Here is a 25,616-nt window from a genome sequence, read left to right on the forward strand (position 1 = left end):
GCTGCTGCAGTTTTGGCTGCTGTTGCTGTTGTGCATATTGCTGATGTTGTTGCTGCTGCTGCTGCTGATTTTGATGTTGTAGTTGCTGGTGTCCTGGCTGTTGTTGCTGTTGCTATTGCCATTGCTGCTGCCTGTGTTGTTGTCGACAGGCCATCAAAATCAGGCAGCGCTGCTGTTGCTCCCAGAACGCTCGTATTTCGTTTACAATTTGACCCTTGAAAGGACACAGACAACAAACAAACAGCGGACAAAGTCTGAAAAAAGGAACACAGCGAGGGTTGGCTACAAAAATTTGGGAATATTTGTCTATGTAATAAAAAGCAGTAAGTCAATTATAAAAACTATTACGACAATTAACATTTAGATGTTTGCATAAAATGTAGATATGATTTCTATTGGTATTCTGGATCTAATATTTTATTTACTAAATCCAAGTCATCAAATTAACTATTTCCGCTTAATACTCATAGGGCTTAAAATCACTTTAAAAAGTGTCTAAAAGTATGCTACAATATTATGGGCTTAAGAATACAGACTGATATATTCATTTATACTCAATTATTCATGTTCGCTCTGATATTTTCTTTAATTAAATCCAAGTCATCAAATGAAATATTTCCATTCCCTTCTCATAGGGCCTTAAATCACTTCTGAACGTATCTAAGAGATTGCAACAATATTATTTACAACCACAGACCGATGGATTCTATCATATTTATAGCCTAATTTCGCTTTACCTTCAAGCGATTTAAAAACTCAAGAACGCTTTTCAAAATTTTTTATCAAACACATCCTTTGACTTCCGATTGAGGTCTCTTGAAGCGACCCTCGCCTTTCGAACTCCTATCCTTCGGGAGCGGAGTGGCGAATCGAGTGCGGATTCGGACGACAGGTTGCTGTTCTATGGCTTTTCTACTATTTTTTCCTCGCTGGGGGAAAGCCCCCATTTCCACAGTCCCCCTCCAAAACCGAGCCTGTGTGCCATGGGTAGTTTTGATAAAACGTTTCAATGGCTGAACACATAACAGTTGACTGGCTGCCCGTGTCTGTGTGAGTGTTTTTGTGCCAGTGTGCGTGCTCTGAACTCTGTGTGCGTGCTCTGTGTCTGTGTGACAAAGACCATAAACTCCAAAAAAGCAAGAAAAAGAAGAAAAGCTGAAAAAGCTGAGCACACAGCGAGGACAAACGTTGCCCCAAAGGCCTGAAGCTGAAACTCTCGAGCTCACGGCTCATGGCTCCCAGCTAACAGCTAACCCCCCAAAAAAAAGAGAAAATATATATATATATGTTTATACATCCCGGATCCCCAGATCCCCAGATCCCCAGATCCCCAGATACCCCCGCCAAGCCAAAATACCATGTTGCTGCTGTTGACGATGCAACGCTGACTGGCATTTTGAGGGTGGCGGCGGTGATAAAAAGTTGTGCTTGTTGTAATAACAACAGCATCGAGAACTGCCGCCGATGTTGGAGCTGATACCACAGCACAGCCATGGCCAAGGCTATAGGTACACCCAGAGAAATATGGTACTAATAACTGAGAGGCTTAATTATGAAGTATAACGTTTGCTACATTTCTTGTTTGTCATAAAAGACTTAACTTACTTCAATGCGTAGTTAGAAATATTTATTTTAATTATTCAATTGGTAAATAGGGCACATACCATTAAGATGTTCAGGACGTACTGCATCCTGAAGTTCAGTTCTAGTGAGATGACATCTCATAGATCTCTTGTAATCACTTCACTAATATGGGTACTTCCGATGAACAGATTTATGATCTGCCATAGCACCTAGATCATGAATTTTTGGCTATAACTGGTTGGGAATTATAAGCAGCCACGATGGGAATAACTCTTTAACTAGCATTATTAATGATGTGGCCTTTTGTAAGTTTTATTAATGATACATTTACATTAAAATAACATTATTTTAACATTATCAAACATTTAAAGTAAAGATAGCACAATTTTTATAAAGGTTAAACCTATTTTGTTAAGTGTATGACTACCTCCTGGAATTGTTGTTATTGGCGATGTTGGTGTTGCTGCTGTCGCTGCCACTGGCAATGCTGTTGCTGTTGTCGCTGCCAAAAGCAGAGTTTGTATTTCCAGCACTGAACAAATTATTTCAGAGTTACAGAAAGATATTTAAGGAATAAATATAAAAAGCAATTTTAAAAAGAAATCAAAACAGAAATACTATATTAAAAGAAAAAGAAGTTCTGCTTCAAATGTTGTAAATTCTTGAATAGCCTCGAGAACATTTTAAGGAAATACAAAAAACTAGTTGAGCTTTGCATTTGACAACCCATTTCTCTCAGTGCAGCTAGATGTGGGCGGTGGTTTGGGGTAAAGCTCGACTCAATGAGGCTATTTGGAACACAACGATTTCGCGAGGACGGCAACGACAACGCTCCTGATTCCGATGCTGATACTTACGAGAATGGAGATGGCTGCTGGCCGGGAATAAGGATGAGGATGAGGATGAGGCTGGGAATATGGATGAGGAAGAGGATGAGGATGTGGGAGAAGATGGAGATGGAGATGGCGATGGGGCGGGAAATGGGAATGGGAATGACGATGATGATTACACGTTGACGATGACGACTGTGCCGCTGCCACTTTTACTCCCACTCAAACTGCCACTTTCCCTGCTTCTACACAAAGGAAAACTAAAGAGGCCTTTACCTAAATGTAACTATGGTTAAAATATAGTTAATAGTTGCTTAAAGATATTTTCCTTATTCAGTTTGCAAACTTAGAGCCAGCTAAAAATTTATAATTTAGCATTTAGTCGATTTTTAAAACCTTAACTAAAATATGTTGGTGTGAAATGGCTACTAAAATGATCACAAATTCTTTTAAGTCTATAAAGGGTTTAATTTGGGCAAAAAAGGTTTATATTCTCCTACATAATATTTTCTGAGAACAGTTTTACAAGGTTTTTATCAGATTTTTTTCTCCAATTCCAATATACCATCTCTTGGCCTGTCTTTTCTGTGTAGTTTTCGCTCAGTGCATTTCTCCCATTCCCACTTTCTCCGCAGCCATTTCTCCCACTCTGCGTGGAAGATATTCATCGAAAGCAGAATGACAGCCTAGAGACACATTCAAGGCGAAGGCGAGAGATAAGAAATGAATGACAGGCCCAAGAACCAGAACCAGAACCAGATTCGGGCTTGGATACAGGATGGGAATCGTTGGAGGAGGAGGAGGAGGAGGGGATACTGGATACTGGATGTTGGATCCTGGAGCCAGGAGCTGGCCCAAGGACCTCCAGCCCCGGCACATCAGTCAGTGTCAGTGTGAATGCGAAATTGCGTTGGTTTTACGAGTTCGCCTCGGCAGCACAACTGCCACATAAAAGTAATGCCTGATGGATATATCCCTCCCCCGAGGACCCGGGGTCCCGACCCCCCGACATCCTGCTATCCTGGCATCGCGGCGAAAGGTAAACTGAACTCAACCCGAGTCCTTGCCATCGTTAGAAGATATACGATATATATGTGCGTGGGGGGGGGGTGCATAAATCACAGTTGCAGGCGTTTTGGGGTCCAGATTTCAGCATCCAGAGTCCTGAATCCAGAATCCCACCACGAAACACCACTGGAATCACAGCCCTTATATAGTTTCCATCCATTTGCCCCACAAAATTTACAGGCTAATGCTGCCAATGGGAAAACAACATGGCAAGTCTAAAGCAAAACTAGTTTTGGTAGTTAAATTTTCAAATCTGCTGATATTCTTTTTTAAAAATGCATACATCTTTCTTTTTTTATTACGAAAAGGCGTGTATTTAAAATGGTTCCCATCTAGCTGTAACAAAATCGAATCCCCAACTTAATGTTGTAATTTCCTTTTTGCCATTTGAGTATCTTCCTTTCAACAAGTTGACAAGCTGGATTGGATTTAAAACCGAATCAAACTGCAGTTTACAATATGCATTTCGAAGGCAAAGAAAGAATGTCAATAACTAATGTCAATCAGGTGACCCCCGACCCCCTAGCATCCATTTTTCCACATTTCCTACGCTGCCAATCGAACTTTGCTCTAGGAATTATGCTTATATAAGGAGGCAAGTTCCACAAATCAGCAGCGGCAAATACGTGCAACGACGATTCAGTCACGTACCAGGATCGGAAAAAAGGAAATGGAAAATAGAAAATCAGGGAGGAGGAAAACAGTCAGACAAGGATAAGGCCCGGCTCGAACTGAAGCAGCCAAGGCACATTCCCACTGCTCTGCCAGCAAAAATACCAGCCGGATATAAACAAAATATAGTTCGAAGCGGTGCACTGTAACTAAATGCTAGTGAGCGATCGAAATCCATATATCTATATATTTTAAAATTTTAAAATCCCCATATCATATAATATTAGGATTAAGCTTACCATGATTTGAATGTCTAAACGAAAATGTATAGTTTGCATTTCCCTTTCAAGCAAAGTTAATTTTATAAAGAAGTTAATGAATGGTATTTTTATTTTACTAGTTGTAGTACAACTCATGTATACTATAGAACACTTTGATTTGAGCGATAAAAATCCATCTATCTATATATTTTAAAATTTTTAAGTCCCCATATCATATAATATTAAGATTAAGCTTCAATGTTTTTTTATGTCTAAACGAAAATGTATAATTTGCAATTCCCTTTCAAGCAAAGTAAATGTTATAACAAAGTTAGTGAATGGTATTGTTATTTAACCAGTTGTAGTAAAACTCATGTATACTCTAGAAATCTTTGATCTTAACGTCGTTTAATTTTAATTTACTTATTAAAAGTACCCCAAATCCTTTTCCCAGTGCACACATGCACTTGTTTTACATGGACACACCAATATATAAATATACAATATCTATATATCTGTATATATTGGGGGTCTCTGCTTTGTGGGCGTAGCTTGTCAACTGTGCTGGAGACCGGGGGGCGTGGCAAGTGGGTGTATGGACTTTATTGGAATGGGGATTACGTTTTGGGGGATGTAGGGGGTATTTTCGGGTGGTTTTCTGGGTGTGTTACCACGCTTTGGCGGCCATGGCATACGTACCTCATCCTTAGTCCTTCAGTCAACGTCGGCCTATCTTTGAGCATATCTATATGAGCGAGGATATCTGACACACAGACAGCCTGTTTGTGGGCCCTTATCGGAGCTATCCTAACCATCTATGGGGGGTCCAAAAGTACTATGGATATCTATAGACTCACACAGAAGTATAGCCATTTAATGATTTTACCAAAAACGCAGTTATTAAATCATAGTGGATACAATAATATTGTTTTTCCAAAATTAATATAAGATTTTTTAGCTCTGCTTTATACTTTATTTGGAAAAGAAAGTAATAAATTATAATATATTATGGTGATATTGTATGATGTTTGGCTCTGCGTTTTCTTGATCATGAATACGAGTCCTTATATTAGTTAGAAATAAATATGTGGCCTCTCTCTCTCACCGGTTTCCTTTGACCCCAGGCCCACCTGTCGCACTTCCCCGCCCACTGACCTCTGACCCCTCAACCCCCCACCCCGCGTGGAGTAATAACTTTATGCGAGGGTAACACGGAGGTCGCTGACGACGGTGCTAACCGAAATCGGGCCCAAACAAGCATAAAACTTGCCAAACGCCAATGACGAAGTCTGTATCTGTATTTGTATCTGTATCTGTGTGAGTTCCGAACCCTCGGATTCAGATTCAGACGGAAGACAGAGGATTGGGGACTGGGGAATGGGGCCTGAGGACTGGGGACAGAAGAGCTCCTCTGTGCGTCGGGCTTCCTTCGTTATATCAGCGCAGTCATCATCGATATAAACTCTCGACTGGCTGAACAGACTGACAAACTGACAGAAAGGGCCATGGTTAGACAAGCACTGAGAGAAAAGTTGCCAACAATTTTAAAAAATCTTCTGGTCTTTCTTGTTTCTCATTTACAAGATATATACTAACATTTTATTGAGCTCTTTACTAAATTTTGAATTGATCGGTACTCAAACCTGGAAACTTTAGTTTTTGACCAATCTCGGCAAAAAAAATATCGCTTATACCGCTTACAAAAAATACGATAATTGGTCAAAAAATTAATTTCTTAAGAAGTGTTGGGGATAGTTCGCAGAGGTTATCGGCTGCTCAAAACAGCAGGTCTTTTCTTTGTGGGTCTCGTTTTAGCCAAGTTACGATTGAAAAACCGCAAAAAGTAGGGGTATTTTTGTCAAAAATCCTACTACCTCTTTTTCGACCGAAAAATACAAGGTTTTTTGGCAATCATTTTGCGAAAAAGTTTCAGAAAGAGGAATGCCATATCTCGCTAAACTCGTAATTAAATTTCCTATCGATTAGCATTAAAACTTGGAAACTTTATTTTTTGACCAATTTTTGCAAAAATAGTTGATACTACCCCTTGTAAAAAAAGTGAAAATTTGCGAAAATTTTTAGTTATTAGAATCAGCCAGAAAATGACTGCGATCAATTATATAGCTTGTAAGCTGTCCATAACAGCGCGTCTTTTGAATTTCGGACCATTATTGACTAAATTACAGCAAAAATGGACTAAGGAAATTATCGGGTTTTCTAAGATCCTTATTTTTCCACCGAAAAAAATCAGTATTTTGGGCGAAACAGTAAAAGTATGGAAACAAAAATGGAATGTCATACCTTGTTGAACTCGTAATAAAATTCGCACTCAATTGGCATTCACACCTAAAAAATTTTATTTTTATCCAATTTTCGCACCCCTTGTAAAAAAAGTGAAAATTTGCGAAAATGTTTACTTATCAATATCAGCCAGAAAATGACTGCGATCAATTATCTAGTTTGTTAGCTGTCCAAAACAGTGCGTCTCGAAGATTTCGGACCATTTTTGACCAAGTTACAGCAAAAAAGTCCATGAAAAATATCGGTTTTTCTCCAAAAAACTGAAATCCGTTTTTTCCACCCAAAAAAATCAGTATTTTGGGCGAAACAATAAAAGTATTAGCCCAAAAATGGAATGTCATACCTTGTTGAACTCGTAATTAAATTTCCAATCGATTGACATTAAAACCTGGAAACTTTATTTTTAGACCCTTTTTCGCAAAAATAGATGATGTAACCCCTTACAAAAAATGCGAAAATTGGTTAAAAAATTTATTTCCCGAAAAGTGATGGGGTTCGTTAGCCAAAGTTGTTAGCTGCTCAAAACAGTCGGTCTTTCAGCTGTGCGCCTCGTTTTGACCAAGATACAATTGAAAAACCGAACAAAATTGGGTTACTTTTGTTAAATATTTACAAGATATATTTAATAACATTTTATCAAGAAAATAAAATTCATATGAAATGAAAAAGAAAAGTATTCCTCAATGGATTCAAAGTTTTCTTTAGAACTTAAATTAAATTAAAATTAAATTATTTTGGCGCTACTTTTTCTGAATCTATGCTTAGTTGAGTTGCTCGCAGTGTGCCTGGGCCTTTCCCAGGCTCCAATCCCTGCGATCCCAACTCCCTGCTGCCAGTTCCTCAGGATTTCCTCGGAGCTGCGCTGAGCCGGGCTGAGCTCATTCATCCATTCATTCATGCCGGCTCGCTCGCTTCGCTATACATAGTTCAGTTCGGTTTTGGTTTTGGTTTTGGTTTTGGTTTTGGATTCGTTTGTCGCTCCTGCGGCCTTTGGACGCCCCACCGAGGGGGCGGCTGTCCGGGCGGGGGGCGTGGCATCTGGGGGACGTTGCCACAGAGCCGCAGACAGACGACGAGGAGGTTGGTTGGTCGCTGGGTTGGCTTGGTCGGTTTGGTTGGTTGGTCGGTCGGTTGGCAGGGTCCAAAGTTTACGGGTCCCGCCATGCGTATACGTAATCTGGCATTAGATTACTGATCCATGTCAAATCTTTGGCTTAGGTCCGTCCGTCCGTCCGTCCCGCTGGCCGTTCACTTGGCCGGGCCTCCGTTCGCGTTGTTTTGATTGATACGCAGGGCAGGCGACACTGCGCGAAAAAGAGGTGTTATTCGGCAAGAAAGGTTTGCGTAAAGAATTTACTTTTTGAGATATACTTGTTAGTACTCGTACCACCTTTAAAGATATACTAAAGTATCATCAATAAATGCATCAAAAATTATTTATTTATCGCATTAGAATTCGAAATATATTTAAAATAAGGGAGCAGGGAAACATATCATGTTTTATTCTTACTTAGGATTTATATATTATATTAAAAATAAGGGAGCAGGGAAACATATCATGTTTTATTCTTACTTAGGATTTTATATATTATGTATTTCTTATATTATGTACTGTTAAACAAAATAAACAACACAAGACAACCTAACCTAACCTAAACATAATATTAAATTATTATATTATTTTGTAAGTTATTAAATACCCATATATAATTTTGTATTGTGTGGAAATCCTACTGGCCAGGCTGCTTTGGTGTCGACAACCTCCTGCTCCTTCCACAGCCCCCCCCCCCCTTCCCTCCTTGCCACGCCCCTGGCACCTTAAGACCCCCCTTTCTGCCATACGCGCCGCTGATTTTATGCGCATCGTTTCCACATCACAAAACAGGCAGCGCAAACGCTTCCCAATCCCCCTTTTCATGGGCGTTGGTAGGGGGAAAAGGGGGTCTTCACCTGTTCGGAGGCGGGGCTAAAAAGGTGAATTACTTATAATATTAAACAGTGACCAAAAACGGACACGAGCGGCGAGTTGAACAGGTGAATTATTGGCTTGAGTTCCGGAGTTTGCAAAAAAATTTCAGTTGATTGAACTTTCTGCAGCGCAACGAAGGACGGGGGTGGGCTCTTCCTTCCTATAGAGTGGGTGCCAGGCCAAATCCAATCTCGCACTTCACTTCCCCGGTGAAAAAAAAAAAACAGAGAACAAAAAAGGCTGAGGCCCGGTGACCATTGTAATCAGCACGAGATTATAACCAGATTGCGATGCGGCCAGGAATAAATTCTCATCTGCGGTTCTCATCTGATTAGGTGGTTATAAGCCTCACTGGGTCTAAGCAATTAATTCGATTAGTTGGCAGAGGATCTCAGTTCTCAGAGGATGAGTGAACTGGGTATTATCCTGGAAAAGTACTTGAAAGTGGAGTGGTTCCAAAGGAAGATTAAGGGATCACTTAAATTATTTTTAATTGTAGAATGGCAGAACTTAAAGATTATAACAATATACTTATAAAGTAAGTAATATTAACACTTCTTAGTTTTGGTGTATACCATTTAGTAACATCTCAGAATGTATTTTATAATACTTAGTCGCAAAATCTTTAAAATGTGCCCAATTTTTCCCCTTAGGTATACCATCAAACTATTAAGCATTAAGCCTTTGCCATCTATGATATTGTGCGGTGGCCATTGTTTTACCCCATGACCCCGATGAACAAAAGTGAAAACCCAAACAAATACGACCCCCTCGCCAGCCTTTCGTTTTCCCTTTCGCTGTTTTCGAGTCCTGCACTTCATTAATAATGCACAGTTTACCTTAAGAGGATTTTCAACGCCTCCTCTGCTAATAATAAGGACACAAAGGCACACACACACATTCGCACGCCACGCCCCCTTCTCCCTTTCTCCCCTTTCACCCCCTTTCACCCACGCCTTTTCGTGGCACAATATGAAAATATGTGGGAATTCTCCGACGTGCTGGTTTTAGAGATCTTTTTTGGGACAAAATAAGGAGGAAGCTTCCTCTGCGCGGAGTACACTGAAACATATTAGCTGAGCAAATGAAAGTAAAGATTATAGTTGATTAAAAGATAGAAATTAAAGATCATAGAATCATAATCATAATTATTATGATTATATAAAGTTTATAGAATTATAGAAATAGAAAGATTAGAAGTAAATACTGAAAGCTTAAGTAACATTCAAAATATTAAAATGCATTTATCTAAAACATTTTCTCTCTGTGTACAGGTTGGTGAGGGACCAATGGGGACTTTTTGCCCAGCACGCCCTAATTTTAGCTTATTATTAACCAGCTCACTTGGGTTCCCCCTGTAGTTTTTGGCAGAGTTTGAAAGGGGAGGGGGAGGGGTTGGCCAGCAGGGGCGGGGATGGGGAAGGGGCAGGGGGTGCGGGGTGCGGGGTGCGGTGTGTGTGGGGGCGTGGTCACAGTTAACGGCAACAACATCTGTGAAGATGCCAGCATAATTATAATAATCATTTCATAATCATATTTTATTTGCAGTTTGCTTTTTTTTCGAGTTCACCCCTGCTAAAAATCCCCCACCCCTCACCGCCCGCCGCCTCTGATCGCCCGCTGGGTGCCACGCCCCCTCCGCTCAGGCCGCCTTCCCCGTTTTGAGAACTCACAACCCCGCAGGTTTTCGCTTATAACCGTTTTTTTGAAACAGTTGCCAAAAAAGGAAAGAAATGGTTCAAGGGGAAGCTGTACACAGTAAACAAAATATTATATAAATTTTGGATAAACTTATTTCATTTATTTTTTTGTAATTTTTAGTAATATCTAAAATCTAGCAGTTACTGTTATAACAATATATATATATTTATAAGGTGAAATAAAATTTTAATTTAATATTACCCTAATTTCAGATATCAGATATTATATAATTAGATATAATAGTTACTTTGTTTTTATACCAAGGAATTCACTCTTTAAATCTTCTTAATACTTTAAGATATTGTTTTAGCATTACAAAAAATCTAACAATATATTTTTAAAGTTTTTTATGCTTTTAAGAATTTATATAAAATTCCCAAGTAATGATTCCATTCCAAAACGATTCCATTTAAGTTCCACCTTTTAAAGTTTTGATGTAGATATTTTTCCCGATTGCAGTCCTACGAAGTTACCCAACTTTTCGCACCGTGCATTGTTGACCCCAGGGGCGCAAGGGGGGGCTAGTCCGGGGGGTTTTCAGGACGGTAAGGTTGTGGCTGTGGATGCGGATGAGGGTGCGGGTTCGAGGTTGCCAGACACAACAGCGACAGATGTGTTTCTCATTCGATTTTTAATATGCGGCCAATCTAACTGTAATTGGTTTGTTATTGTCTCCCCCGGCAAGGACGAGTGCGTGCGAGTGGGATGGAGCTAGAGTCCCTGGTGACTCGAAGGATTCGAAGGACTCGCAGGACCCGAGGGTTCGCTATAACCTTCGACCCCCTCCCCTTTGGGCGGGTTCCCTGCTGCGGTAAATATCTATCGTTTATTGTTATTGCTCTTGTTCGCTCTATTGTTTTCATTGTTCTAGAACAACCCATCCTTACCCCCCCCCCCCCCCCTCCCACCCACTTGTTCGGTTAAATTTATGAAAAATGTTGTTCACACTTTCCTTTAGCAGCCAAAAAAAATATATAAAAAGGGCCAAAGAGCCAAAGGGCGAAAAAAAAGAAACTCTACTGAAGGCCGCCTGCTGAGGGGGTGGTTTCCCCCCACAGAACAGGTGGCGAGGGGCGGTGGGCGTGGCCAGGACCTTTTGTTGGTGTACCAAATGGGTTACACGCTCGCACATGTTCCACACCAGAAAACCAAGACCCCCCAGCTTAGTCCTCAAATGTTTGTTACCATTTCACCCAAAAAGAGCCCAACCTCAAACCCAAAACCCACAACCAATAATCCAACCCAAAAAAGCCAGCCAAAGTTGTTGAGCTCTACATGACAAAAACTAACAGGCAAAAAATGTGTATCGAAGGATGCAACTTTGGGCAGGATATTTTACAATGGTTAACCAGATTTTAAGAGGATCAACATGGGGAAATGAAAGCAAAGCAAAGGTAAGTAGTATTTCGACTTGCAGCAGTAGATGGGGAATACATAAAGGGTAACTATAGTTATAGGATAATATCATAATATAATATATTATTTTATTATTTTTGATAATATCATAATATATTATATTATTTTATTATTTTGTTAGAAAATTATAGGAAATAATACCACCTATTCAACTTTTACTTAAAATACCTTATATATATTTGTCTTCTTTATGAAGATATAATCTTTTTCCCCATCTCTCCTTTGTAATTAACCAAAAGCCCTCACTAATTCACAGACCAAGTGCTTTCGTCTCCGGAATAAAACCAAATGAACTTTGCCATGCTCACCTTTGGTCGAAGTTCTTCCGGTAGTTTCCATTCCCCATTCCCCATTTCCCATTTCATTTTCCATCTGGCGCCCCAAAGCCCCGAACTTCTTCTGACCACAATGACAGTCACATCGAGCTTGACGAATGCCCCCCGAACGGGTTGAAAGTGTTGCCAAAACTTTGCCCATTCACATCAGTCAAGGTACACATGGAAAAATAAATTACAATTTAATCTGGCTAATATATATGCTTAATATATAATTTTATTTCTGAAAAAAGGGTTCAAGAATTTCAAAAACTATTGTGAATTGATAGACTACATTTTGTAATCTCCCAAAAATTAAAAGACGTAACACTTAAAAACTGTATTATATCTTTTTCCTAGTGTTCCAAGTATTTTTTGGGGCGGAACTGTAGATGGTGCGGGTCGCATTTTTGTGGGTGTGCGCTTTACGCGCACATAATCCCCGACCGGGGACGCATCTGAATCCAAATCCGAATCTCATATCAGATTTGTCGCTATCGCCATCGCCAACGCCCGGCGCCGTGGTCTAAACGATTGATGGCACTCGTCGACATCGTCTGCCCTGTCAAAAATCCACATCCGCATCCACATCCACATCCACATCCATGCGATAAACCCCCTTCGCACTGGGAATTTCGAAAGTGTGCTAGGGGTTTTCTGGTGAGGAAATGATAAATTGCGCATTTGGGAGTTTTAAAGGTCAATTTAGGGGTTAGTCTCACACTCTCTCGATTTCGAAACAAACTGACTGACAGATGAACGGATAGATGCATGTTTGCCAGATAGGTTTTGGAAAAGGTGGCTATCAAAATAGCTAAGTATATAGAATATTATTATACAATATATTTTCTATACCCTTTAAGTTAGTTATGCCAGATTAATTATTTTTTTTTAACATTTTGTGTACCTCTAGAAGTATAAAAAGTAAAAAACGCGAATTCTTGAGGATGATGGAAGACTATATTTTATATATATATATTTTTTTTACCCTTTAAGTTACTTATGCCAGATTAAATATTTTTTAAACATTTTGTATATCTCTAGAAGTATAAAAAGTAAAAACGCGAATTCTTGAGGCTAATGCAAGTATCTGAAATTAACAGAGTAACATTTATAGTATTCCCTAGTTAACCTGAACATTTTCAAATTATTTTTGATTCAAAAACTAGCTATGCGATTTTCAAAAAAATAGCTAGACTGACACCTCCTTAAAAGGCCGCCCATAAACAGCGACACTTCAAAGTTAACTCGCCCAATAAAAAGTCCATGTACGAGTACGACTTACGGAAAGTAACAGGGTTGCACTCGGGGTCTGAAGAGGACTCTGCACTCTACACTCTAGACGGGGGGTAACTGCGTAAACCGAATTTGCTTATGGGATTTGTCTAGTGCGCCTGTTGACTTGCCAGTTGGCGTTTATATTAATGGCTCATGTTGGGCTCGTTTCAGTCCTCAACTCCTTTATTTTTCCCCGGACTGTTAGGGATCGTTGCGAACTGACGCGTGCCCGCTTTTTAGGGTTTGAGTTAGGGTTTCCGTTTAGGGTTTTCGGGGTGGGTTTCCTTTTTTTTGGGCTGGCAGGCGAAATAAGGTGCCTAAATGGGCAGGTAAATCATAACTGTAACGACGATGACAGACAGTTCGTCTGGGGAAAATAAAAACGGGTGAAAGGATTGGCCATTTCCCATGACCGATTTTTAATGTTTGTTTAGTTACAAAATATTATCATAAGTTACAGTCATTGACTCGAAGGTGTTTAAAGAATATTAACAAGGTAATGTTAATGCAAAATCTATCTTTGCTGTCTTTTTAATCATAAATTTTATTTAATATTTTCCAAAAATAAAGACTTAGACTCACACTTCCTCGTACAAATTGAATAACAATTGCATTAAAATTACAATGTTTTATTTGACAGCTGGATAATAATGGCCTTTATGCATTTAGCCATCGTTTGGTCCCAGCATTCTTCTGTTCCCAGCCACGCCCCCCGCCCATTCTCGCCAAATCCCCTTAATTTGTTTATCAATCTGGAATTGGCTTGCAAATGACATCTCCGGACTGCCCCCAAAACCCCTTTTCCCTGCACATTTCCCTTTCATCCTGTTCCCAAGCAAGTGCCACGCCCACAGCCAAATGCTGCTCGCACTCCGCCCCCATAACCGTGACATGGAACGGAAACGTCGCGCAGGAAGGAAGCTGCACTGTGGGAAAATCGCAGCCTGAAGTCACAATCTTCTTAAAATCTACTTCAAATCGTTTTTAAAGATCACATCGTTTTTTTTTTTGTTGCTCTTTTTTTATAGATACTAGTTTTATTCATATAATTCATTCACTTAAAGTCATCTTTCATAACGTTACTAACTATTTTAATACTTTACATTATAGTAAGGTAGTATTTCTATACCAAAAATATTTAACTTTTTATGAAAACACAAGACCTATTTAAAATGGAATAAATAAATTATGGTTTATACTGTGTGTAACAACTAATTAGTTTTAAAACTTTTAAAAATGTCTAAAATATTAAATTGACATTTAGTTTTGGTGATCAAATTTGAAATTAAAAATTGAGTTGGCAAAGGTGTCAAAAATATATATTCTACCTACAAGTGCGAAACATAAGAAGTATATAGAGAGTTGGGCACATTATTTTCCTCAGTGTGACCTTAGCGTCTGGTTTTTTGGGTCTGGTCGCGCCGAGGCACGTGTAAAAGTTTGTAGCCCCGGTCACGTGACCGCACGTGGCCCGCCAGTCGTCCAGCCAGGCCAAACCAAAACCAAACCCAGGGCGACACCCCCGATAAGGAGTAACCACGTCCAGAACTCTGCGACTGGGCCGCCGTGATAAGCGCAACCTGACAACTTAGCGCGTGTTCCTGAGGAGATGTCAAAGACCAGGTCCCGAGAACCCGCCTATCTATATGGATCTGGGATCTGGGATGAAAAGGGCCGGGGATCGGTCCAACCTTCCATCATTGATGGTTTTGTTAGCGTAAATATCTTAATTCACCGCTTCGCCGCCCCCGACACGCGTGAATCGTGTGCATTTGACATGAGAAGCGCTTCCCGTTTTCCGTTTTCCCACTTTGTTTTTTTTTTTCATTTTCCTTTAAAGCGCCGATAAAAATATTTCGCGCAATTCATTCTCCCACCCAATGGGACTTAACAAGCTTACAATTAATGTATAATCCTATTTTGGGAACATCCTTGTTCTTAAATGACGATTCCAGGAAAGGCAACGTGGGAAGCTGTGGAATAACCTTTGGATTGGATGTTAGCAATCGTGCTGGCAATTGGCAGCTCATCTTGATTGAGTCTTATTTTTAATCTTTCAATAACCTTTGATATATTGATCAATCATATTTTAATAAGTAATACATAACAAGCATAAATTATTGAAGAAAGAATATAATGCATTAGATTTAAGCCACCTACAGATAATACCCAAAAATATCAACAAATTGATTTGATATTTTCTAAAATTCAAATCGTTACAATTGTGCAGCTTTCTACCAATTTTCATTGATCCTTTTTTTTCTATGCACACTCAAAAAAAACTCTTGTTTTAGTTCATTGGCCTTAATTTATGGAATGATTGACCGAAAACACCCAAACAATGCTAAATATGCATTAAAAAGGGTGTCTCCCACAAATATTTAAGAACTAAACTGACTAAAAAAGGTTTTAGTCCATAAAGTAGTCCATAAATTTAATCCTTAGATATATATTGGGCACATTTAGGCATTTATAGTTCCCTTAAATTAAGGTCAATGGACTAAATCAAGAAAAATTTGTTTTTGGGAGTATGAAATGTTAAATATAAGTCTTTAAAAATTGTATGTCCGTTTTGAAAAATAATGAAATATGTTTACGATGAGTTTATATAAATAACCTAAATCTTAAACCCACAATAAATGTATTTCATACCTGTAATATTTAATAAGCCTATTTTAGAAGTCCATTGTGAGTTAACTAATATTCAGCGAAACCTTGACCTGCCCTCCCCCAGAAAATATGAAAAACATCACACCACCACCCCAGTTGTGCTCATCCAAAGCAGTCACACACATGTGCCCACCGCAATCACATTTCCATTTCCAATCCCAGTTCACAACTCACAAACACCCCTCGCAGCTGGGCAGTTGGGTTTCAAATTACAAACCCAATTGATGCTAGTTAAAAAATCTGTGCAGGTTTTGCGTTACGATTTGGGCTTATCCTCATCTTCAACCCCGGGCAGCCCGGTTTGTTGTGATGCACTCGTGACAAGTCCGATTAGGTGAGCTGCACAACACCGATCCCAATGCCATCCCATCCCTTTCCATCCCCGTTCCTTCGATCCCAATCCCGATCCACCAGATCCAGCTATTGTTGTGGAAAGTGTCAACACAGGCATCTATTTTATGCATAATTTGGCGAGCCAAAATGCGCGACTCATCAAAATGGTGTCATATGTTCTTATCGAGGGAAACAAGGACCGGCGGGCAAAAACAATGGGAGGATGCGGGGAATGTTTGCCCGTACGTCTGTCGCCTGCGGTTTCCGATTCCCAAAATATCCGGCGGACAAGTGAAGGGTGCAACCGGTTTGGGTGAAGAACTCTTGCTTTCTTCAAACAAATCAAACATAGGGTTTCCGGAGGGATCGATTAGAAAACATCCTTTGAGAAGCGGTTGATATGAATTCAATAACATTTTTTACATACATAATTATTACTAACATAAAGAAAGCAGAAAAGAAAAAGTATTTAAAATCAAGTACTGATGAGTAAGACCCCTTAACTAAAATTTAGGTAAGTTTGTTTATTTTCTATAAATGTATTTTTGTTTTTTTTTTATTTATTATTTATTTTTAAAGTTGTTTATATATTTTATTTAGTTGGCATTCGTATTTTATACATTGAAGTGCAACGGACAAATCAGAACTCTGGTTGGTGTATTGGCTAAGCGTTCCTAACTTAACGAAACTTGGACTAAAAATTAAATGGTTTGTGTCTTGGCTAGGTACAAGTTCGATTCAAGGCTTAACGAATCGTATAACACTTTAGGGGAGCTTTAATACCATTTTAAAGATCGCAGAAACAATCCTAAATAGTAGAAATATAATTTTAGATTGTAACTAACTTTGGGGTTTTCAGTTCAGCATTCCACCTTAAAAACGAAATAAGCAAAGCAGAGGAAATGAAATCGCCATAATTTTCTAGAGCGTAGAAACCAAGATGATACCAAACCTTTCTAAGTCTCGGTTTTATGGCATACAGCTCATCTTGGTCTTTAATCGCAGCTATATAACTAGGCCCATCTCAACAACGCTCTGCAGCCGAAAACCAATCTAGCTTAATATCATGTTCTGTTGTTTCTGTTTTTCAGCTAAGACTGTCAAGGCTTTTTTATTGCCAATAATATATCCCCCTGAAACATGACGAAAGATTGACTTACACTTAATTGCTTTATTAAAATAAAGAAAGAAGCCTTATTTCTTGCGCTCGTAGCGGAATTGGTAGACGGGCGCGCTGTCCTTAGTTCCGCCCTTCAGTTTCTTCGGTTTCAGAAGACGCGGCTGTTTGAGTGCGTTCTTCAGCTGAATCTTCTGCTGGACGATGGCGAGCTCCCTTTCACGGTGCTCTCGTTTCTTCAGCTCGTTGATGCGCTGCTGTTTGGTAGAGTTTGAAGATGTTTCCTAAAAAAGACAGAGACAAACTTGTCAATTAGTGTATGTAAGTCATTCAAGTTTAAAAATATGCCACAATTACGTTTCCTTTAATTTATGATCATATTTTGTTTATCAAGTTACTTTGCCAATTATTGAATCCTTATGTTAAAATAACTTTTGTGTGAAAAAGAAATTACGAAACTTAAAATAAAGCCACGTCTAGTGAAAGTTAAGATTCTGCATAATTACATGGCTTGAGAAGCATTTTCACGAGGCTTATTTTCTATAATTTAAGGTCTGTATGTCATATACTAATACTAAGGACCTTTTTCTCGTACGCATGTTAAACTATTAGTAGGTCTTGACCTCTACATTTCCATGTTTTCCAAGTTTTAAATCTACTTCTTGTTAAGCATGCGGGCAAGAAAACGGTCCTAAGAGAAAAATCCTCCAAAAGCCTGATCTATGGGATTGGATTGGTATATCTCCTCAAAGAAACCTTGCTACATATGTAGTCATTACTTATTGAAAGATCATCAGAAAGCCTTCTCCAGACTGTATGTTCTCCTCAGAGAAAACCACTTACTTCAAATAAACCGAAAGAACATTAGTATGGTTACCAGAACGCTGCCCACTCACCGGTTTCTTGTCCGCTTCCTGGAGGCGTTCGCCCAGGGTGACCGCCCACATTTTGCCCTCTTCGTCAAAGGTGTACCGCTGGTTGCCCGCTCCACCGCTTCCTTCGGCGGCGTCCACATCCACCAGCGTGGCCTTCAGGCGGTCGATCTTCTTGCGCTCCACGGTGCGCTTCATGACCACATACTTGAGGTCCTGCGTCTGCATGAGGGCCAGCTGCTCGGGCGTGTGCTCGTCCGGCTTCTCCTCCTCGCGGTGCTCGTCGTTGGACAGCTTGGAGTTGATCATGTGGTGGTAGAACTCATCGGGATTCTTGTTCTGGGCCCGGCGGTACAGCAGCTTGAGGGTCTTCTGCTTCTTCTGGGCATCGAGGGCGCGCTTCTTGTAGTCCTTCTTCTTCTCGAGGAATCCCAGGTGCTGGCGTGCCTCCGGCTGGTGGCGCTCCCGGTGCACCTTCTGGTTGCTCTTGGACGCCTTCTTCCACGAGGACATCTTGGCGGTGTGCTAATCTGCTAATCTCCCTCTCCGGCAGCAATTTAATAGCAGTTTGTTTTGGTTTGGATCTGAAAACGTGATGAGTTTAAATTGTAGTAGTAGGAATTGGAGATGGGCCACCTAGCGATAGTTTTAATCGATTGGAAACGGTGATTTTAAAGATAATTTGTGGGAGCAGCACATTTATTAAGCAGGAAGTTATTCAATTAAAAATATGTTTTTTGATTAATAAATTAAATAAATAATTAAATAATTAGCATATTAAATCACTAGATTACTGTATATATTTAAAAAATAAAGGTCTTCTAAGCGCAAATTATTATTTGAAAAGTTTTCAGGCACAGTATATTTAAAAATCAAAAATTTAAATGCGAAAGTATATATATAATATTCAACTCAATTCAGCAATTCAACAGTATCGAAAATACCCAGAATAATCTCATCCAGTTTAATTTATTACTTTTTCTTCTCTTTATTAATGCTTGCAATAACTAAAAGAAAACATGGAAATCATTCCGTGACTTTCTGTGACCGTGACCCAAACAGAAAAGTAACAGAATCACAACTATCGCCTGGCCTGCCATCTCTAAACCGCACACGTGCATTTTGAACGGCAGCATTTTCATTTCCATTGTATTTACTTCGGAAAACCGAAGTTTTTGAGTGAAAAGTGAAAAACAGCACGGCCGCAGGATGGTGAAGAAGAAAATAGACAACCGCATACGCGTGATGATCGAGAACGGGGTCAAGCTGGGCCACCGGACCATGTTCATCGTGATCGGGGACAAGGCGCGCGACCAGGTCCCCATCCTCTACGACATCCTGACCAAGTCCACAGTCAAGGCGCGACCCACGGTCCTCTGGTGCTACAAGAACAAGGACGAGGCCATTTCCAAGTGGGTTTCTATGGGCTTGAAGGCTCCGGAGGGTCTTAAAACCCTTAAAACCCGGGCGATCTCCAGAAACAAATCACTCAAACCAAGCTAACACATTAAAATACCTGCGTTCCCTTACTGATTTATACAAAAAAGAGGTTCCACATGATGATCCAGCTATTTCAGTGCAGTAACAACCTCATAAAACCACATTTTTAAGACTCCAATCATAAAAGACATGTTTACCCATATTTATAAGCCAAATCTATTGACTTAAAAAGGATCTATGTATCAAATTTCAACTCATTGACTCAAACTATTGATCTCTTGTACAGTAGATTAACATCTTATCAATAATAACAAAAGTTTCCCATGATCATTGCCTTAAAGTAAACACGATTTTAATAACATTCCATACCTTTCAGTCATGGCAAGAAGCGCGCCAAGAAGATCGCCGTGGGCAAAGTGGACGTGAACGAGGCGGACCTGTTTGACTCCTTCCGCGTGGCCACCACCATACATGGCAGATACTACTCCGAGACGCATGCGGTCCTGGGACGAACCTATGGAGTCTGTGTGCTGCAGGACTTCGAGGCCCTGACCCCCAATCTTCTGGCTCGGACCGTGGAGACGGTGGAGGGCGGCGGGCTGATCATCCTGTTGCTGAAGACGCTGCAGTCCCTCAAGCAGCTCTTCACCATGAGCATGGACGTGCACAAGCGGTTCCGTACGGAGGCCCACCAGACGGTGACCTGTCGCTTCAACGAGCGACTGATTCTCTCCCTGGCGGATTGCAAGCGCTGCCTGGTGGTCAACGACGACCTCACCGTGCTGCCACTCAGCTCCAAGACCATCAACGTGGAGCCCGTGAATGTAAGCTGACCTTTGGAATCCTTATACATATTTTATTCACTTTCCCACACTCTTTTAGCCCGCTGGCGCCGGTCGTTCGCCCAACGAGGGCAGCCTGAAGGAGCTAAAGGAGAGCCTGCTGAACGTACAGCCAGCTGGGGCCCTGGTCAATCTCTGCAAGACCTACGATCAGGCTAACGCCGTGGCCCAGTTCATTGAGGCGCTGGTCGACAAGCAACTGAAGCCGCCCATGTCCTTGACGGCGGCTCGTGGTCGTGGCAAGTCGGCTGCCCTGGGTCTGTCCATCGCCGCCGCCGTGGCCTTTGGCTATGTGAACGTTTATGTGACCTCGCCGCACCCGGAGAACTTGATCACTCTGTTTGAGTTTGTGCTTAAAGGCTTCGATGCCTTGGAATACCAGGAGCATGCCGACTACACGATCATACGCTCCACCAATGCCGACTACAAGAAGGCCATCATAAGGATCAACATCACGAGGAGCAGTAGGCAGACCATCCAGTATATAGCGCCCAGCGACACGCATCTGCTGAACGCCGCCGATCTGCTGCTGATCGACGAGGCGGCTGCCATACCCCTACCGCTGGTGAAGAAGATGATCGGTCCGTATCTGGTGTTCATGGCCAGTACAATCAACGGATACGAGGGCACTGGCAGGTCGCTGAGCCTGAAGCTTATCTCCCAGCTGCAGAAGGACAACAACGCGAGGCCGCCGCTCAAGCTGGAGGAGTCGATTCGTTACCAGGAGAACGACGACATCGAGAAGTGGCTGATCAACCTGCTGTGCCTGGACGCCAGCACGGTGCCGAGCATTAGCTCGGGCTGCCCCACGCCGGATGCCTGCGAACTGTACTATGTGGACAGGGACGCTCTGTTCTCGTACCACAAGGCGGCCGAGGCCTTCCTTCATCGCCTGGTCTCTATTTACGTATCCTCGCACTACAAGAACACCCCCAACGATCTGCAGATGATGAGCGATGCCCCGGCCCATCATCTCTTCTGCCTTTTGGGTCCGGTTCAGCGAATGGACGCCTTGCCGGAGATACTGGTGGTCATTCAAGTGGCACTAGAGGGCCAGATTTCCGCCCAGAGCATCAGCGAATCCCTGGGACGGGGCAAGAAGGCGGCCGGCGACTTGATACCCTGGAACATAGCCGAGCAGTATGGCGATCGCGACTTCCCCAAGCTGTGTGGCGTGCGTATCGTGAGGGTGGCCACGCATCCGAACTACCAGAGGATGGGATACGGCAAGCGGGCCATTCAGCTGCTCAAGGACTACTATGCGAGGAAGCACACCAACCTGGAGGATGGCCCGTCTGCCAGCCAGGATGTCGGCAAAGGTGAGAGTGATTGAATACTTACACTACTTTATACTTATAACGCTGTGACTTCCGCCTAGGTATCGAGGAGGTGGAGGAGGAGGAGCTCAGTCTGCTGAAGGAGCAGATTCGGCCTCGCAGTCGGATACCCACACTCTTGCAGCGCCTGCACGAACGCCTGCCTGAGCGCGTAGACTATATCGGCACCTCCTACGGCCTCACTTCCGACCTGCTGAAGTTCTGGAAGAGCGCCGGCTTTGTGCCGGTGTATTTGAGCCAGAAGTCCAACGAACTGACCGCCGAGCACAGCTGCATCATGCTGCACACGCCCGCAACGACGTCGTGGCTGGGCCTGTACTACCAGGATTTCCGCCGGAGGGTCCTTAAGCTCATGGGCAAGACCTTCCGGGAGTTCGAAACAAAACTGTGCTTGGCCCTGCTGAAGAACAAATCGGTGGACACGGAAGCCAGTGCCCTGACAGTTCTGGACAAGCCCATGCTGGATGTGTTCTTCCTGCCACACGATCTGCAGCGCCTGGAGAGCTACGCCCGCCAGCAGTCCGAGTTCCGACTGATCATCGATCTGCTCACGGACATCGCCCAGCTGTACTTCCAGGGCAGGATCGAGGGACTGCAACTGGATCTGGTGCAGCAGGGCATCCTTTTGGCCCTGGGCGTTCAGGGCAAGACGGTGGATGCCCTGGGCCTGGAGCTCAATATGCCGGGCAATCAGTTGCTGGCCAAGTTCTTCGATGCCATGAAACGGTGCAATCAGTGCTTCCGATCCGTTCTGGAGGAGCATATCGAGGGCGGAATGCTGAGGGAGGCGGATCTGTCCAAGGGCGAGGAGCTGCAGCCGCTCAGCCTGTCGCTCGACAAGGAGCTGGATCAAACGGCCCAGAAGCTGAGCAAGCAGCAGCGCAAGGAGCTGAAGCGACTGAAGGCCGAGCAGCTGGACGAGTTCCAGATCAAGGGCAGCGAGGAGGACTGGTCCAAGGCGCTGGAGACAAACGGAAAAGGCGGTGGCAGCGGGCTGCTCTCCGTCAAGAGGTAGGTGCGCCGATGCAGTGCGTCCTGAGCGTTCTCTTTCGAATAATTTGTAATTACTAACAAAAATAGTCAAATAAAATATGATTACATTTTAAATTAAATTAATCAAACTGTCATCTAGTTGTAGGGTTCCTTTTTATTATGTACATACTTCAGTCAGTGGTTAACTATCACTTAATTCACAACTTATGCTTTCTCTCTTTCTTTTTAGTGGCGTCAAGCGACTGGATGGACCCATCGAACAGCCCGAGGATCGCGACCTAGCCGCTCCGCTCTCCAAAAAGAAAAAGAAGAACAATCCGAAACAGAAACGCGGGCAGGGCAAGTCCCTGATCTAGAGCAAAATAAGGACATTTTTTTTGTGTGTTTGGGGGGAAGAAGAATGTGGATTTTAATGCTATAGAAAAGTACATATTGTAAGCTCCGTTAAAAATAAAAGAAACCTAATAACTGAACTATATCTTGATATCGGCAGCCGCCTTGGCTGCAGCTGTGGCCGCCCTGCGCCGATCCTTGAGGTCCTGGTAGCTGACGCCCGGCTCCTTGTGGGTGCTGCGCTCGTATCGCTTGACCTTGGCCTTCTTGCGGTTGACGAGCTTCGTCGTGGGCAGCATGTTGTTGCGCTGCAGCGTGTGGAAGCGGTCCTTCAGCAGACTGCTCTCCGTCTTCACGTTGCGCAGATTGCCGGCCACATCCTCGGGCAGATTGACATCCAGATCGGGCTCCTCGAACTTGTGCCGCCCCAGACGCTTCGGCTCGAACTTGGCCTTCTCGGCGCGCTGCTTGCGACGCTTCTTCAGCTCGTTCAGGTCCTCCTCCTCGTCGTCCAATTCGTGACGGATCGATTTGATGCTAGATGGGGGAAAACATTAAAGATTTGAAGCTGTTTCACATGATGGCAGTATCTAGTTATATCCCTACCGTATCAGATCAGCAGTCTGTTGCTTGAGCTTCCTCTTGAGCTCTGTTTGGCGTGCCAGTTCCTTCTGCTTGAGCTCCTTGCGACGGGCTTGCTTGCTCTTCTTTTTGTTCTCCACGGGAGCGTTAACTGTGTGGTATGGCTTATCCACATTCTCTTCCGACTTCTCTCCGTTGGCCTGGCCAGCCTCATCTTGCTGGCCCTCCTCTTGCTCCTCCTCTTCCTCCATGCCCTGGCTCATCTCCTGTAGACGACGCCGGTCCCTTTCCTCGGGCGTCACCTTGGAGAACATGCTGGTGGTCACGCGCTTCAGGTGCTGCTCCTTCTTGATGATGCCCTCCTCGCGTTCCACAATCTTTGAAATAAGATCTTGGTGGTCCTCTGGCGCGGGATTGTAGCTCATGCCCGGATGCGGAAGTTCGAATTTCCTGGGGAGAATGAGAAATATGTAATCAGTGATAATCGCCAGTGACGAAGACCATTGACTTACTTGGCCTTGGTGGTCTTGTGGTGCAGACTGGCGTGCGTTTTGACCACCTTTTTGCCAATATTCCCGGCTGTGTGCAGGGCCAGTTCGCGACTGATCCAGCCCTTCTTGTCCTTGAGTCCCGGAATCGCATCGCGGAAATCCACCTCCTCCCAAATGTCCTTCTCGACGGCCAGCTTCTTGCTCTTCTTGTCCGCCAGTCGCTGCTCCAGCTTCTCGTAGTACAAGGCGCGATCGCTGTTGGCCTGGCGATGACGCGGCTTGGTGGGATTGCAGACCTCCAGCTCGATGTTGCGTCCGTTCTTTTTCTGGCGCACATGGTTGCTGCAATGGGAGAGATGGGCGTGTGAGTTTATGCTACATTTGGTGCTCGGGGACAGCCGAAAAACCTACCGCTTGACAATGGGATCCTGCACCTTGGATGTGTTCTCCAGCGCCTGGTGGCTCCTCATCGGTTTCTTGGCATTCAGTTTCCTCTTTTGCTTCACACTCAGGACGGCGGCCTTGGCTGTTTTATCTGCGCTGGTGTCCAAAACGAACAGATCCTCATCCTGCTTGTCCGTGAAGGTGCTGCAAAGATTGGAACAGCCAGTTGAGCTCCCGGATTCCACATTGTTTACCCAACCACACCACACTCACCCAATGCGCTCCTCCTGGCGCTGATCTTCGAGGAACTGCTCCACATCCTGGATGTCTGTCTTGCGCCACGCCGATTTGTTCTTCTTCGAGATGCGCTTCTTCTTTGTCCCTGGCTCCACGGCCGTCATTGCTGCGGATTATCTGGGTTATTTGTGAGTAAAACAATAAAATAACAAATGTCCAGTGAGTGCCAAGCGGCACACGTGCAAATCTGACAGCGCTTTCCAACACGGAGTGTTACGTTTTCCAACACTGGCGGGCTGACGCAGTCAGCTGCTTAGTGATGGGTAATCACTGTACATAACATAGCTAGAAAACTAGAGATGGCTATTGGTACATAAACTAGTAATATTTTAAGTTAGTTTTGGTGGGTGTACACTTTTTTATCCGTGTCTATGAACCAGGTTCATTGAACCTACTATCCCCATCCCCTAGCTATTAGGCCAATTATCATTTTAAATTTCCCGCCTTGATGTCGACTTCCTTTTCGATAAAATATCAGTCATATAATCGTAAGACCTCAGTTAAATTCTTATCCCATTTTAAAAGAGTACTATTACAATTTTAATTATACTAAATGTATGTAATAAATTATCCGATTAATTGTTGCTTTGTA

General features: G+C 42.7%; 3 protein-coding genes across 3 annotated transcripts; 1 reads left to right on the forward strand and 2 right to left on the reverse strand.

Annotated features, from left to right (window-relative positions):
* Positions 1-17,492: 17,492 nt before the first annotated feature.
* Positions 17,493-18,948, reverse strand: LOC119556630 (probable U3 small nucleolar RNA-associated protein 11). The gene is made up of 2 exons (XM_037868955.1): positions 18,350-18,948; positions 17,493-17,737 (listed from the first exon to the last, which is right to left on the reverse strand). Exons 1-2 carry the CDS (start codon positions 18,836-18,838, stop codon positions 17,531-17,533), a joined length of 696 nt encoding a protein of 231 aa, XP_037724883.1. The 5' UTR covers positions 18,839-18,948; the 3' UTR covers positions 17,493-17,530.
* Positions 18,949-19,439: 491 nt separating this feature from the next.
* On the forward strand, positions 19,440-23,325 carry LOC119558250 (RNA cytidine acetyltransferase). Its single transcript, XM_037871576.1, has 5 exons — positions 19,440-19,737; positions 20,142-20,589; positions 20,648-21,926; positions 21,986-22,955; positions 23,167-23,325. The coding sequence occupies exons 1-5, from the start codon at positions 19,535-19,537 to the stop codon at positions 23,291-23,293; spliced, it is 3,027 nt and encodes a 1,008-aa protein (XP_037727504.1). The 5' UTR covers positions 19,440-19,534; the 3' UTR covers positions 23,294-23,325.
* On the reverse strand, positions 23,322-25,233 carry LOC119558252 (ribosome biogenesis protein NOP53). The gene is made up of 5 exons (XM_037871579.1): positions 25,001-25,233; positions 24,755-24,931; positions 24,365-24,685; positions 23,877-24,302; positions 23,322-23,807 (listed from the first exon to the last, which is right to left on the reverse strand). Exons 1-5 carry the CDS (start codon positions 25,126-25,128, stop codon positions 23,411-23,413), a joined length of 1,449 nt encoding a protein of 482 aa, XP_037727507.1. The 5' UTR covers positions 25,129-25,233; the 3' UTR covers positions 23,322-23,410.
* Positions 25,234-25,616: the final 383 nt, after the last annotated feature.

This window comes from Drosophila subpulchrella, chromosome X, assembly GCF_014743375.2.
Source record: "Drosophila subpulchrella strain 33 F10 #4 breed RU33 chromosome X, RU_Dsub_v1.1 Primary Assembly, whole genome shotgun sequence".
Lineage (NCBI taxonomy): Eukaryota > Metazoa > Arthropoda > Insecta > Diptera > Drosophilidae > Drosophila > Drosophila subpulchrella.

Coding starts and splice junctions, on each gene's coding strand:
- LOC119558250 (XM_037871576.1), top strand. CDS start 19,535: ATGGTGAAGAAGAAAATAGACAACCGCATACGCGTGATGATCGAGAAC. Junction 21,927..21,985: donor CAGCCAGGATGTCGGCAAAG/GTGAGAGTGATT, acceptor ACTTCCGCCTAG/GTATCGAGGAGGTGGAGGAG. Junction 22,956..23,166: donor GGGCTGCTCTCCGTCAAGAG/GTAGGTGCGCCG, acceptor CTTTCTTTTTAG/TGGCGTCAAGCGACTGGATG.
- LOC119556630 (XM_037868955.1), bottom strand. CDS start 18,838: ATGTCCTCGTGGAAGAAGGCGTCCAAGAGCAACCAGAAGGTGCACCGG. Junction 17,738..18,349: donor AGGAAGCGGACAAGAAACCG/GTGAGTGGGCAG, acceptor TGTCTTTTTTAG/GAAACATCTTCAAACTCTAC.
- LOC119558252 (XM_037871579.1), bottom strand. CDS start 25,128: ATGACGGCCGTGGAGCCAGGGACAAAGAAGAAGCGCATCTCGAAGAAG. Junction 24,932..25,000: donor CGCCAGGAGGAGCGCATTGG/GTGAGTGTGGTG, acceptor CAATCTTTGCAG/CACCTTCACGGACAAGCAGG. Junction 23,808..23,876: donor CAGACTGCTGATCTGATACG/GTAGGGATATAA, acceptor TCCCCCATCTAG/CATCAAATCGATCCGTCACG.